This window comes from Ictidomys tridecemlineatus, chromosome 11, assembly GCF_052094955.1.
Source record: "Ictidomys tridecemlineatus isolate mIctTri1 chromosome 11, mIctTri1.hap1, whole genome shotgun sequence".
NCBI classification, from domain to species: Eukaryota; Metazoa; Chordata; class Mammalia; order Rodentia; family Sciuridae; genus Ictidomys; species Ictidomys tridecemlineatus.
The window spans coordinates 28995794-29011515 of record NC_135487.1 but is presented as its reverse complement, the minus strand read 5'-3'; the positions used below and the strand labels follow the sequence as shown (position 1 = coordinate 29011515).

At 38.9% G+C, this 15722-nt stretch overlaps 1 protein-coding gene across 3 annotated transcripts; it reads right to left on the bottom strand.

Moving 5' to 3' along the window:
* Positions 1 to 4366: 4366 nt before the first annotated feature.
* On the bottom strand, positions 4367 to 15493 carry Exo5 (exonuclease 5). Of its 3 annotated transcripts, XM_040288450.2 has the most exons (4): positions 12614 to 15493; positions 9807 to 9875; positions 8438 to 8481; positions 4367 to 5857 (listed from the first exon to the last, which is right to left on the bottom strand). In XM_040288450.2, exon 4 carries the CDS (start codon positions 5825 to 5827, stop codon positions 4715 to 4717), a length of 1113 nt encoding a protein of 370 aa, XP_040144384.2. In that variant the 5' UTR covers positions 5828 to 5857; positions 8438 to 8481; positions 9807 to 9875; positions 12614 to 15493; the 3' UTR covers positions 4367 to 4714. The 3 variants fall into 3 exon arrangements, with proteins under 3 accessions (XP_040144384.2, XP_040144385.2, XP_005317926.2); XM_040288451.2 differs by lacking the exons at positions 9807 to 9875; positions 12614 to 15493 and adding an exon at positions 8992 to 9714; XM_005317869.5 differs by lacking the exons at positions 9807 to 9875; positions 12614 to 15493 and adding an exon at positions 9091 to 9713.
* Between the last annotated feature and the right edge of the window lie 229 nt (positions 15494 to 15722).

Genomic DNA, 15722 nt, shown 5'->3' with positions numbered 1-15722 from the left:
AAAAATAAAGAATCCAGGTTCAAGCTCTGAATTTCCAACAGACCCTTAAGGTTGAGAGCCATCACTGATTCCTGCAAGCAAAAGGTATTTCTGTGTGTTGCATGTTTTTTTCGCCATTTTCTTAGTTATTGTGGTAGCCAGATTTTGTGAACCCAACTCAGGTTGTGAGCCTGGCTAGTTGGCAACAAAGGATCCCTTTTATGTGATGATCATTTTATTTGGACTTTCTTCCTGTCTTTCTTTAGTTCTTTGAGCATTTTTTATACCTTTACTTTATTTATTTTTCTTCTGTGGTGCTGAGGATCGAACCCAGGGCCTTGCTCATGCTGGGTGAGCACACTACCGCTGAGCCACATCCCCAGCCCAGTTCTTTGAGCATTTTAAAGACAATTGTTTTAAAGTCTTTGTCTAATAGTACTATCAGGCCTTTTTACAGAGACAGTTTCTGTTGGCTTATTTTTTCCATTTGAATAGGCAAAACTTTCCTGTTTCTTTGTGTGCCTGTGGTTTTTATTGAAAACTGCATATCTGAATCTAACAATGTGTTAAGTCTGCAAATTAGATTCTCCCAATTTCTCAGAGTTTGTTGTTTTTGTACTTAGATTGCTTTAGGTTATGTCTGTGCCAATAGTCAACCTATGTTGCAAACTTAACTTTTCAGGCCTTTTGTGATTTCTAGTTTTCCTAATATACTCAGTTATTGTTGAATGCCCATAGTCTTCAATGTCTGGCTTCCAAAAGAGGGAATATGAAGCCAGTTCTTTAAATTCTCTGTAAGTTACTTCAACCTGAGGGGGAGAAGCTGCAACAAAGAGAGGAGGGGCAGCAACTGTGGCCACTTCCTCTTTCTCTGCAATGCTGTGATAGGAAGCATCAATCAGAGGATAGATTCTATTTGAACGACAGGTTCTTTTTCCCCACTCTGGCCCCCTGAGTTGTGTGCAAACTGCTCTGTGTATACATACATAGCAGCCTGCCTCAAGAATGAGATGTGGAGCATGTTAACTCTACTGAACTAAAAGTTGAAATTGACCAAATTTAACCACAATTTAGCATCTAAGTCTTCCCCTGGAAGTTGCAAGCCTTCAATGGACTCGAGTTCCAAAATAGTTTCATCAGACATATTCTGCCAATGCAATTGCTTTCTAGGTGAAGAGAAAGATTTCCTTCTGGTGCTTTGGACTCCACTATATTCCCGGAATCCTCTCTCTGTTCTCCCTATTTTTTGCAATCATAGAATCTATAGGTTTTGGCTGGGTATATGCTTACCCATAATCAATACTCTATATCCCAGCCGTCTTTGCAACTAAGACCAAGTGACCAAATTTTGGCCAGTGGGATGTAAGTGTAAGAAGGGGTACAAATTTAAAGTGTGTTTTTATAGAGATGCTCTTCTCCTATTCCAACTTCATGCTGAATGTATAATGGGTGTATGGAATTTGAGCAGTCATTTTAGACTGAAGACTCATGTTGATGCAAGAGAAACAAGAGAAGAAAACTGGGTTCCTGATACCATGGGTGCACACCAGACATGGAATAACTATATTTAGTATTCTTTTGAACGAGAGAAAAATAAATTTCTGTCTTGTTTAGCCACTATTGTTCTGGTGATTTCTATCATATTATAAACAGTTACATCTAGCCCAAATTAAGGGGTATAACTAACTTTCTAGTGCAAAGAGCACATTTTTAAAAAACATTGATAGGCTTGTTGTAATATCTTTTTTCATTTATCCACTTACTGAACAAACATCAAAGAGGGACACAATTTGGAGTCTAGAAACCTTAGGCAGAATTCACCAAAAACAAATTATTAGATTATATAAAGACTACAACACTTACATACTGTGTGTAGAGAACAGCATCAGTGATTGTCTTAGCTATCAAGGATACTATAACAAAATATCACAAGGTGGGGGACTTATAAAGAAAATTATTTCTGACAGTTCTGGAGGCTGAGAAGTCCAAGATCAAGGTTCTGGAAGAATCATGGTCTTGTGAGAGTCTGTTCTGTTTCACAGGTTGTGTCTTGCTATGTCCTCATATAGTCGTAAAGGCAAAAGTATTCCCTTGGTCCTCTTTTATGAGAGCACCAATTCCATTTAAGAGGGCTCTTTTGCACTGCCTAATAACTTCTCAAAGGTCCACCTCCTACCGCCACCTTGGGAGGTTTGAAGTTCAACATATTAATTTTGGGACGGCATAAGCATGCACACCATAGTACTGATCCTGGGGTAGTCCCAACTACAGATGCCTCAACTTATTCTTATAATACAAAAAGATAACTAGAATGTTAATCTAAAATAAAGATTAGGGATCTCAGAAAATTACTGGATTCTGAGTGTCACTATCTGAAACCGTTTTTGGTTTTTTCTTCTGTTCTTGAAATTTCTTGTATAACTTAAGATGATGCTGTAGAACCCTGAGCAAGTTTTTTTCTTGGAGACAATTAGCTTAATACTTACTTTAGAAAGTCCAGTTTACTACATCCATGGTTTAATTCTAAATTTACTAAGTCCCAGAATAATACAAGTCCCATAATAATACAACATTTCACATTTCTAACCCAAATTTTGAAATGTTCCAAAATCTGAGACTTTGAATGCCAACATGATACAAGCAGAAAATTCCACTCCAAACTCATTATGATGAGTAAAAATGCAGGTGTATAAGCAATTTTGTATAAAATTACCTTCAGTCTATGTGTATAAAGTATATATAAAACGTAAGTGAAGACCTTGCTTAGACATTGGCCCCACTCCCAAAATATTTCATTGTGTATGTGCAAATATTCCAAAATCTGGGGGGAAAATCAGAAATCTAAAACACTGTGATCTCAGCAGTTCAGAAAAGGAATGCTCATAGTCCAGGAGACCTAATAACAGCAAGAAAAACTTTACAAATTAATGATTAAGAGCATAAGAACTGCAATCAGACCTATCTCAATTGGAATTTACCACTTCCATACAATGGGAGGTTGGGAGAGTAATTTTTAACATTTTTTAAGCCTCAGTCCCCTCACTGGGGATAACTGATACACAGATTTCATCATATAAAATACTTAGCACAATGCCTGGCACACAACTTGTCACTCAGTCAATGAAAAGAAATATCATAAGAGTATGTGTAGCTCATAAAAGGTTACCCATCGAATCTTCTATAGATGCCCAGATGTTAACAGCTCATTTATAACATGAAGTCACAATAAGATTACTCACCATGTTCTGCTAACTCTTCACCATCCATTAGTACAGAAACTCCACCCATACCAACTGCCCTCCCCCAATCCAACTATTCCTGCAAATTCTCCAGTAGTATCTTCATGAACAAGTTCTTACACTTCAAATGATATCTATATCATTCCTTCCTCTGATCTCTTTGGTGATGTTTGTAGCTAGGACTCCATTGCCTTCTAAGGTGCATTGAAATTTCTCTCCACTACCTATACATTTTCCTTAAAATGTTTTTTTAAGGGGTCAGGGCTGTGGCTCAGCAGTAGCATACTTGCCTGGCTTATGTGAAGCACTGGGTTCAATTCTCAACACCACATATAAATAAATAAATGTCAATGATTTTAAAAAAAATTTTAAAGTTTCTGCTGTTATTTTTCACTTTATAAAAAGGGTATGCTGTATGTAATTTTCTGGAACCTACTTTTTTAACCTAATAGGTTGCTAAGATTCATACATACCAGGGCTGGAGTTGTAGCTCAGTGGTAGAGCACTTGCCTAACGTGTGAGCGCTGGGTTCCATCCTCAGCACCACACAAAAAAATAAACAAAACAAAGGTATTGTGTCCATCTACAACTAAAAAAAAAGATTCATATGAATTGTTATATGTCATTGTGGTTCATTTGTTTTGACTGCTATACAATATCATTCACTCTTCTGTTGGTTGGTATCTGGGTAGGTTCTAGGCTTATTGTGGAAGTACTACAAAGTACATTCTTGTACATATTTACGTGGGTGTTTTGGTTTGTTTCTTTCTTTGTCCTGTAGTGCTGGGGATTGAATCCCTGGCCTTGTGCATGTTAGACAAGTGCTCTACCACTGAGCCATATCCTCAGCCCTCTCATACTTATTATTGTACTCATATAAATTATAGCATATACCCAGGTGTGTGTGTGAATGTTACATATACTTCATATGTATTTCTCATATCTAGTATTTTCACTTTTTCAATTTCCCTTATCTATTTGAGAATATTTATTATAATTGTTTTAAATTCTTGATCTACTCTAATTCTGCTTCCAAAATATTTATATGTAAATTTACAGGCTTATTATAACATATACACAACTATGTACATTGGTCATTTCTGAAGAACTGAGATTGATACCCCACATATAAAAAAAACCAGTCCAACTGGACAACATTTCATTTATTTTATAATGTAAAATATAGAAACTTTGAGAAAAAATAAGATTTACTAGAACCTAAAGAGTTTTCTTAGGAAAACAATGCTTGCTGAAGGTATTGCCTTTGCTCCAGCCATGATGAGCATCTTTACTCTTGGCAATCCATGTCAAAGCTCAGAGACAATGTAACTCCAGATCTCTCCTACTCAGCTGTGAACCTTGGTCCTGGACTGAATGTGATTAGAGGTTGTAGAAATATTAAAAAATAAGAACAATATCCATGAAATCCATGCTCAGAAGTGAGTACTCTTTTCTTCAGGTACATTAGGAGCAGGAAAGACCAACATTTCTTCTATTCATTTGGCTTTTTTGGTTTGAGGTTCCATTGTGGAGCTGAGCACTCCACTGCCCTTCCTCCACTCACAAATGTCTGCATAGTTGCATGTACGGCACTTCCAAGCCTCTTCCACATCAACCCCTTGAGGCTCTCGGTGGCCCATCCAATAAGCCATATAATGCTGTACCTTGTCTCTCATCTCCTTCTCTTCAAAGGCTACAATCTCTGTACCTAATGCAGTGGCAGTCTCTTGATGGATATATTCAATCTTTAGAATATCAATAACTGGGAGGTCAGATAGCGTGAGAGACAAGAAGACTAGTTCCATGAGGTCACCCAAAGACTTCACAGAAAAACCTTCCTGCCGGGCATGCCGCAGCACTGAAGGCCCCAGTGGCTTGTCTGGACACAATTTTGTGTGGTGGATTAGGATCTCAGGGGTTACTTTCCCTTGCACCATGGCATCAAAGATAAATTTGTATAGCCTAACTTGAAAACAGTCTTTCTTTTTCTGAGCTTCCAGAGGGAGCATGGGGCGCCTACGTGTCTTGAGTTCAGCCAGTTCCAGTTCCCCTTTGGCTGTATAGTGCAACTCATCAATCACTCCAACAAGAAACACACCCTCCACCTCCCCAAACACTGGAAACTCTCTGATGCACCCTTCTGATTGCAGGGTAGGAATCATTGATAGTATATTCAGAAACTTAACTGCCCAATTATCTTCTTTAGTGGTGATGGGAACAGTCACAAGATCATGAAGTTCTAATTCTCTAGCTAGGTGGATGCTGGCACCAGTGTCCAAAACAGCTGCTTTCTCAGGTGTCAAAAAATCAGGAAGCTCCTTTTCAAATGCCATTTGTAATTCACACCAGTTCTGAGTAGATAGGTCCGTGACATATAGATATTTTAAGTGGAATCTTTCCATGGGTGAAGAGACATCCAATCCTCGTTTCCAGTTTTGTAAGCTTACAGACTTGCCATCCTTTTCAGGGAGTTCAGAAGGACCAGGCTTGCTAACTGAAGCACTTGACTCATCATCCAGATCCAGAAACTCTAGGAACTCTGAATCGCTCAAGTCTGAGAACCCTGAAGCTTCTGGAGATGCGGTCTCCTCCTCCCCAGTCTCTGCCATGGCACAGCTCTGGACTGAGCAAAGAGGTCCCTGCATAACATGTTAAAAGACATGCATTATCAAAATAAAAAACTTCTCAAAATCACTTTCAAAATCCTATGAGATAAAAAAGACTCATGACAAAGTATTCATTGACATTTTAGAAAAATTTCTTAATGACCAAGTAGTGATGCCAAACAGTTGCGTACAGGTACACTTTAAAAAAAAAAAAAAATCACTCCTTGTATCATTTATATATGTCTGTTTGGCAGATTTGTTTTTTCTTTTGAGCTGCTTGGAATCGAACCCAGGGCCTCATTCATGGTGGGTAAGCACCCTACCACTAAGCTACATCCTCACTTTGGCAGAAAAGTTTAAGTGGAAAAATAGTTTTATTCTTGGATCTGTAACTCATATACTATGTATGGCTTTAAGCAAATCATTTTTCTTGGCCAGTTTCTTCAGATTTAAAAGGAGATTTGAGGTTTGCCTTTTGTGCTTCAAATTTAATAATGACTTGAAACTTTGGAAACTTTTTTTTTTTTTTTGCAGTACTAAGGATTGGACCCAGGGGTGTTCCACCAATGAGCTACACCCCCAGCCCTTTATATTTTATATTTTGAGACAGGGTCTCACTGTTGCCCAGGCTGGCTTCAAACTTGCAATCCTCCTGTCTTAGCCTCCCAAGTCACTGGGATGACTGGATGTACCACCACCATTCCCAGCTCAGATGTAAATTCTTTAGCCTACATTTCTAAACAGCATTCTCCTACAATATTGTTATTACATCCAAAAAAATTAATAATACACTCCAGATCAGGTTCAAATTTTCCCCAACTGTCTTAAAAATGTTCTACATAATTTTTCTTTATATCAGGAAACAACAACCACATATTGTGTTTGATCGTTTTGTCTCTGAAGTATTTTTAAGAAACTAGGCAAATTATTTTGTGAAGATTTATTTATTTATTTTTTTAGTTTTTGAAGGACCTTTATTTTATTCATTTATTTATATGCAATGCTGAGAACTGAACCCAGTGCCTCACACATTTGAGGCAAGCACTCTACCACTGAGCCACAATCCCAGCCCTTTTTTGAAGATATTTTTTAACCCAGACTCCTAACCTCATTTATCTAACTTTGCATAGAGAAGAATACCACAATAGGGTATGACCAGTACACTAGTGTCAGACAAGAAATTTAAGCTGCTAGGGTAACTATGAAACAAACCCTTTGCTATTCTAATAAGCAATGAACATGGTGAATGCACCAACTCTTATGTCAAAGCTTAAGATCTAACACTCTGAGAGTGTCATCATTATTAATTATGGCTGTTCTTAACTAATTTTTAAATAGCCTATATGTCATTAGTCAAAGAAAACATAAAAAGCCATAAGAAAGGTTATTTGCAATGAGCAAAAGTAATGCAATGATAAGACTTTTGCTTACACTCTGTAAAGTTATTGCTTTATAGGATACTTCAATAGTAATAAAATACTGAAACACATTTGCATAAATAACTTAAAACTTTAAATGTATTTTAAATGATGATAGTTTCAAAATGAATAATTTTATTTGGACTACGAAGTTCCTGAAATTTGGCAATGATTTTTACACTCCAGCAAACTAAAGTCAAATAGCAATTAACATGTACACTCTGAGTTTTGCATTGTTTTTGAGGAGTCTAAGGAGCACTAAATCCAAATCAATTAACTTTGAAATACTGTTTCAAATATCTAGACCTGGCTTCCCGATATGGTAACCTCCAGCCATAAGTGGCTACTTAATTTAAATTAACAAAATAAAATTTTAAATTAATTTTCTCAGTTGCACTAGCCACATTTCAGTGGTCAGGAACTATATGCTGCTAGTAGATACTGTAAAAGTCACAAAAATAGTACATTTCCCTCATCACAGAAAATCAAATTCGAAAGCACTGACATATATATTTCATTAGTATGCATTAACTTCTAAAGAGAGTAAGCTCCTGAAAGATACAGACTCCCCACTTGTTTTATATACAACATTGAGCGCAGGGTAGTCCTAAACAGCTAAGTGAATTAATGTCTTATGGAGAAAACAAAGAACAGGAGCATTCTCTGTGGCATTATTTGTCTAAAAGAAGAAAACAATACAGTAGAGATGGACCATTTGGACTCAGGTGTGTGGCCTGAACTTTCCTATGCTTAAAAAAAAAAAAAAAACCTCACACACACAAAAAACTGGAGAGCACAATGCAGTACACCACTGACACATGAGATGAATAATACAGATAGTGTCACTTAGATAGTAGATGCTTGTAAACACCAGCACAGTGTCAAGAATCTAGGGATCCTACAGATTTGGATTCTGAACTGATCTTGAGTAGTTCAGCAGAGTTTAGACATATGCTACCGACTTTTTGAGTAATCTTGGACAAGTTTTTAGCTGACACATCTTTAAAATGTCCCAGGGTGAGTAGGGCACTCATCTAACCCTATTCAGCTACCCAATCATGGAGTGATAAAACACAGTACCCATATTAGTACTCAAAAAAATATGGCTCTCCTTTCCCTTACCAAGGAAGCGATGAGACAATGTATCTATTCTTTCTGACAAATGAGACTGAAGAGGAAATGTCAGCCAACTCACCTGAAACTCAGCTGGTCTTCCTCCTCACAGGGAAGGGCAGAATACTACAAAGATAAAGGGAGGAGAAAAGTTCTGAAGACCACACGTGCAAGAAAAAAACCAGATTAGCCACTTGGGCCTCTGCTATGCTTAAATGGAATCTTTTGGTCCTTTGTCACCGAACCACTCCCTCACATTACTCTGTTTCCTCCTTCCCAGTTCACACTTCATAGACTGTTGCCCAGGACCCCAGATCCTAGATAACACTGGCCTCTCTATTGGGGCTGACTTCTTCATTTTCTCCATGCCCTGGATGCAGTTACTTGACCAAGTCTCTGCTCCCAGAAAGTAAAGGGTTAAAAATAACCAATGTCCCCAAGAGCTCTGAGGTCGGTATCTCTTCTAGCTCCAGTCTTAGTCCAGGAGCTCTGGTAAGAGATTTCCCGTCAGAGGTTTTGCTTCTCTGAGAGTTCCTGCTGCCTGCATGTCACCGGGCTTTCGCTTTCCTCGGATCCCAAACCACTGTCTCTCCGGGAGTGTCATCTATGCCGAAAAGTATTCTAAACACTTCCTACACGTCCTGGAAGAGCGGGTCATGAGAGTAAGCGGCCGCCGGCCCTGAGAAACTCTCAGCCGAACGCACATTCTTCGGAACGAGAAGGTTCAGAACTCACGAGAATCTGGCTGCGACGGGAGAGGAGCAGAGACGGTGGCCGCGGGCGATTCCCACTCCGGGGCGGGGAAGGAGGGAGGAGAACACAGCGATCCGGGAGCTCAGGCCCTTGGACTCCGAAAAGCAGTCTGTACAGTCCCCCAGCTCGTTCGCCCCCCGGACTCCACTTGGTTTCAACGTAGCCTCGGAACTGCTTCAGGACTCTTCCTTAAAAGCACCAATAACCCGCAGAGCGAGCGTAGAGAAAGAAGACTACCTCAAGCCTGGAGCCCCGCCCCAGAATGCCCTGGGCAGCCCGAATACCACCTCTTCCCAGAGTGCTTCGCGGCGCTGCCCAGTCCTCGCGAGGATGTAGCTCCGACGTGAATCCCGCTCCCAGCGGGCCAAGGAGGCTTCTGCTATCGCTGGCTTGGGCTTAGGGAAACTCTGGGAGCTTGGGGCTCCGTGTGTGCTGGTCGTTTAGTTCTAGACCGAACTCTCCCCTGAGTGTAGGCGCTGTGTCTGCTCCTTGACAACCTTTGGCTCTGCATCTGCATCTTAGAGCCTCGCACCAGCTCACTTCTAAGATTCCGGTGCTCCCCTCCTCGGGGTAGTGTTCCCCACCCCTTTATTGGGAAACATACAATCACATTCTGAAATATAAGTCAGTAATTTTTTTAACGCACTTTTCACCATTCGTACAAAAATAGAAAACCAGACCCTTCCCAAAGACACTACCTTTCTATGACTGCTCCATTCCTTTTCTTTACAGCAAACTTGATTTATGACAAAGGTGGCATCGCACAGCTATGGAAAAAAGATGGTCTATTTAGTGAAGGTTCTGTGACAATATAGTTATTCTTACGGAAAGCAGTATAAAATGGGAACTTCTCACATGATCACAAAAGTCAATTTCAGGTGGATTGAAGATTAAATATGAAATGCTAAACAGTAAGGCTTTTAAACTAATATAGGTGCTAAAAACTACAAAGTACATTTTCTGTCAGTTGGGAAAAATTTAAAGTGATTTGTATCAGATATTATCAATCAATTGTAAATATCCTGAGTGCAGTAATGTTGTTGTGGTTATGTAGGAAAACATCCTTTTTCACAGGAACATGGAAGTTGAACAAAAGCATTTTAATCAAGTGAGATATAAGAAGGTTAAGTGGCACTCCCTTTCTCCACAGAAAAGTCTTAACTGGGCTTCTCCAGAAATATTCACCATGTCTGATTTTAGGACTGTCTATTTTTAAGTGGCACTCCCTTTCTCCACAGAAAAGTCTTAACTGGGCTTCTCCAGAAATATTCACCATGTCTGATTTTAGGACTGTCTGCAGAAGAGTTCAATGTAGATAAACTTCCTATTTTCATGTTGTCCTATCTTACTTGGCCACTGGCCGGGAAGAAATCAGCACTCCAGGTGCTGGACATCCCTTACTAGTTTTTCACAAACATATCCAGTATAGTAGTTTGTATACCAATTGGGCTCCATGGTAACAGCTGGCAGGGGGAGGACAGAAAGGGGAGAAGAAGCTTTCCCCTTCTCAAGTGTTGTCCTTGAAGGGTTAACTTTCCCAAAACAGTGAAAGGAGAAGCTGCTTTTATGTGAACTTCTGCAGACTGTGAACTTCTGAGCCCCTCCCCTTACATGCTGGGTATAAAACTCTGAAACTATCTGAACTTGGGGTTCAGGAGATTGATTTATTACAGCAAAGCTGTGCCCTCTGAACCTGACTGCAGCCCAATAAAACTGTTTCCTGTTATCTTCGGTGCCTTGCCTCATTTGTCCCTACAACAAAGGCATTGATGAATTGAGGTTTAAGGTTTCTACCTCCTCCCCAGTATAACCATCTTTAGCCAGGATGTAACTTCTAATGCCAGAAAACCCCCACCTGGACCCCTTCACACATGGACCATTCCTCAAATGGTGTTGGGGGACAATGTGACTGGTGGAATGAAGCAGAAGATAATGAAAAACAAACATGAAATATTGGGGGGAAAGAGTGATTCATGTGTGACAGGGGAATATTATACTGGGGAGGAGGCAGAAATCTCCAAAACTAACTTCAGGTGAGGCTTGATCTAGTCATCAAGCACTATGTCCAGGATTGAGCTTCCTCTTTCCATCTCTTGGATCTATTTCTAACTGTGGTTGATTGTCCCATATCCAGACAGTGTTTATCTTTCTCTCTTAGTTTTCCAGGGCTACAGCCTTTCAGATTTGTGTCCAGTGAGGAGTGTTGGGGGAGGTGGGGTTCATTTCCCTATTACTTAAACAGAAGTCCAGAAAATTAGCCATTAGTTGAGCTGGGGTTACCTTCCTGCTTGAGCCAAAGTATGCTAGAAAAAAGAGCCTGAGGTAAGAAATACTGTTTTGTTTTCTTAACTTGGAAGGTGCAAACCCATAGCAGAAAAGAAGAGAGTGAAACAAGCAACAATGTAAAGCAAATTGAAGTGGTGTTGCTGCACTGGCCATTACTTCATGTTGAACTGTAATTTTATAAAATTTATATCTTTTATTTTACTTTCTGTTCTAAAATCCTATAAGATAAAGTCTATCTTTTTGGTTTATTTTATAAATTCATCCAGGAAGGCACAAATTTTATGCAGCGTATAACATACCATTCTCTGATGATACATGGGAGGCCGAACAGAAGATAACTAAACAAAGGAGCTGGGCAGAAAGAAGAGGAACTTACAGGGTTGAAGACTAAAACCCATGAAATAGTGTAGAATATTTGGGGGACCATAAGATCTTTATGGCCAAGCAAAGTTTGGTTGGGTGGAAATTTGGAAGCTTCTCCCAGAAAAAATAGGCAGTGCTGCATACCAAGTGTTCTATAGTTTAAAATTTGACCTTTATTTTTAAGTTATGACAAACCATTGAGGGATTTTAAGGAATAAAGTGGTTTGATATGTGTTCTAGAATGATCATGCTAGAAGCAGTGCAGAGAATAAAGAGAGGAGTACAGATTAGTTATGGGAAAAACTAGTTGGTAATCTACTTATGTCATTAGGAGGGGCTAAGAACCTGATTAAAACTTTGGATATGAAACAAGGGAGAGAATTGAACAACAGCAGATGAGGTAGAGAGGGATGATGGGTGGGGAGGGGAGGGGGGATAGTAGGGGATAGGAAAGGTAGCAGAATACAACTATATGCCATTAGGTAAAAATGTGAGTGTGTAACCGATGTGATTCTGCACTTTGTATTTGGGGTAAAAATGGGAGTTCATAATCCAATTGAGTCAAATGTATGAAAGATGATATATCATGAGCTTTGTAATGTTTTGAACAACCAATAAAAAATATAAAAATAAAATAATAATAATGTCAATAGCCATTGTTATGTTGAGGTTGTTATTGATCAAATTTCAACACAAAAAGCAAAAATGGAATAAATGACAGTTGATAGGACAAAGTTTATGATTGAAGAGCCATAAGACTAGTCTCTTAGGAAATCAACCTTTGTGTTGGATTTTTATGCTTAATGAGGGAGAGGGTATTCAAGATTTAGGTCAAAGGACAATTTCAAGTACTTACGTTGGTGCCTCAGTGTTCCAGTACCGACTTCATTTTTACTCCTGAGAATGGCATTATATGACTCTGGGATTCTTCACTGTGTATAGGATGACTTTACTGAGAGCCACTGTTCTTGTACTTTGACCTAAGATCAGTCTACTTTAAGGATTTTTATGTATTTATAGGCATTTTACTAAATGATTATCAAGAGGCAAAAACTACCATGAATACACTGGTCAACATGTATCAGATGGAAAATTTCTGTGTCAGCAGATCATGGTTAACATTTATCCTAGTTACCTCTCTCTCTCTTTTTTAAATAGATAATGCTATACTTTGGAGGACAAAGCAACTATTTTGTAGATATAAAATGAGACTGATGTGTGTTTTAAGAAAAAAAAATCTAGAAAACTGTTTTCTTCATTTTTGAAAATTTATAATAAATTCCTCCCACTACTTATATTTAAAAAAAAAACTTTGGATATGGAAATGGAGAGAAGAGAGGCTGAGGAGATTCTAACAGAATACTCTGTACCTGGTGACTGATTGGGAAAGGATGACAGGAAGAAGTTTCAGCTATTTTAGAATTGGATTGATGGCAGTACCCCTTCTGGGTTAAGGGATACAGATTTTATTGAAACAATTTTGAGTTGAGTTTTCAACATGTTGACTATAGGATATCCAAGTGGCAATATCCATTGTTCTGGAACTCAGGATGAGATTTCTAAGATAGAGATGCAGATGTTAGAAGTCTTAGAATATTAATGAGATAAACTAAATAATGTGTAGAGATGAGAAAGTGCTTAATAACATGGCCCTGGAGGAGGGTGTATTGGTGATTGGCAGAGGGACAAGTGCCTTTGAGATAGAGAATGAACAAGCAGATGCAACAGGTAAGCCAATAGGTAGGTTCTGAAGCATAACATAGGACCTGCTAAGGCAGTCATAGAGGTAAGAAGTAAACTCTTGCATCAGCAAACAGTGGCTACGTTCAGCCAGTTAAAGGCAGGTATTTGGAGAGCTAGAGTAACAAACTTTGAGGAAAGATGGTCAAAAATGTAACTGAGGGCTAGGGTTGTAGCACAGTGATAGAGAATGTGCCTAGCATGTATGAGGCACTGGGTTTGATCCTCAGCTCTGCATATAAATAAAAAACAAAGGTCCATTGACAAGTTTTATACACACAAAAACTTTTTTTTTTTAATGTGACTGAGGGGCTGGGGTTATAGCTCAGTGGCAAAGCATTTGCCTAGGACTTGTGAGGCATTGGGTCCTATCTTCAGCACCAATAAAAACAAAACAAAGGTATTGTGTCCTTCTACAATTAAAAACATTTCTTAAAAATATAACTGAGGACATGGGTAATTAAAAAAGAGGATTCCCATCTCTTCTTCATCTATAAAGTCAGTGTTCTAGATTAGGTGAGCTGCTAGACTATTTCCAGTTCTAAAATCCTGATTCTCTGGGCAGGCACTGAAGAATGGGTAGGATTTGGAACTCTTATGAACATTTACCTTTTCTTCTAGGAATTTCTTTCCCTTCCAGACACTACTCCATCCATATTGTTCCAATGGTAGCTGAGATCTCTGCCAGCAGTTTAGGGGTGGGCACCTGACCTAGCTGGGCAAATAACGCTTCCCCCAGGGAAGGGAAGAAAAAGAAGGCAGCTTTTCTCTATCTATACAAAACATGGAGCTGATGGTAACTGGGATTTGTAATGAGCTGTTATATGTGGTATATGTTGGGGCAGGGGAGGTGGGTAGTACAGAATGAAGATACAGAAGCAGAGATGAGAGATGGAGAGAGAAAATGACCTGGATTTTCCAAAGTGCTCCTGGTCTCAGTTCACTGTTGGCAAGTATTACAGCTCCTGAATTTCATGATACACTAAGATCTAATATCTAATATCCTCCTTTAAGACTTATACTAACCCTTCTTGATTTGTTATTTGCAACTCAATCGAGTCTTACTATACTGATATTAGAGCCCATATGGGAAGCAGATAAGTGAATGGGAAATGAAACTAAAAGGTAGGACTATATATAATAGAGGATCCTGACAAGGTCTAGATTATAAATGGAGTAATGGTTGGGTGGTGAGAGCTAAAAGAAAATTCATTGACACAGAATCACTAAAACACTGAAAACTAAGCACAGAATTACAGGTCTTGGCCTTGGTGTTCATCTTTCATAATCTAAAAAGCAATGTTAAATAATTCTCATTCGTTAATGCTTTTTAACTAGAAAGTCACGTCCCTCCTGTCTCCCTCCATGTGTTAAATTTGCTAACAGAATCGTCCTGTAAAATGCTACACAATGTACAGTCAGTCATCCATGGTAGACCCTGCCACTAAGTACCCTTCCTTGACTGTCAGTTCGCCCCCATTCCAGGTGGAGGGGTTGCAGCCAATATTATATTCAGCAAGGTAAGTGGTCCAAACTCTTTAAAGGGAGGTACCAGGCTCAAAAGTCAAAGAGTGAAGCAATTGTTGGAAAGATGCCTTCTCCTTCAGCTGAAATAAAGATAAGATTTCCTTGCTGGAACTGGAGATGGCAAGTGCTGCTGTTTCTGAGAGATATAGCTCAGCTAGTAATTATAGGCCATGTGTCAAAATATAGAATGATGCTTCTTTGATGGCTGACAAAGCAACTGGTCCAGGAGATGCTTCAGCCTCAAAGAAGGCTCTTTTAGTTTTGCATTTTGCTAGAAAACAAATAAATTGGTCCAAGCTCTGTGAAGGACTGTTTGCTAATACATACCCGCCAGGTGTAGGAATCCCAGTTCTAGGAATTTGCCCTACCTATAAAATTTACATGTGTAATGAATATGTGTAGAGCTATTCATTGCAATTGTATAAACAATTAGAAATAACCCAAGTCAATCCATAGTGAAGTGGCTAAAATATATTCATACATGAAATATTAAGCAGCTCTAAAAACAAATGATTCAGTGCTTTATATAGTAGAGTGACCCCCATGATATATTAAGTAATAAAAGTAATGTGCAGGTGTTTTTGTTCAGGAGGCTGCTGTTTATGTTTAAAAAGGAAAAGTATATTTGCATTATTTTGATTGTAGATAAAAATCTACAAGGGTGCACAAAAAAGTTATAAAAAATGGTTGCCTCTAGG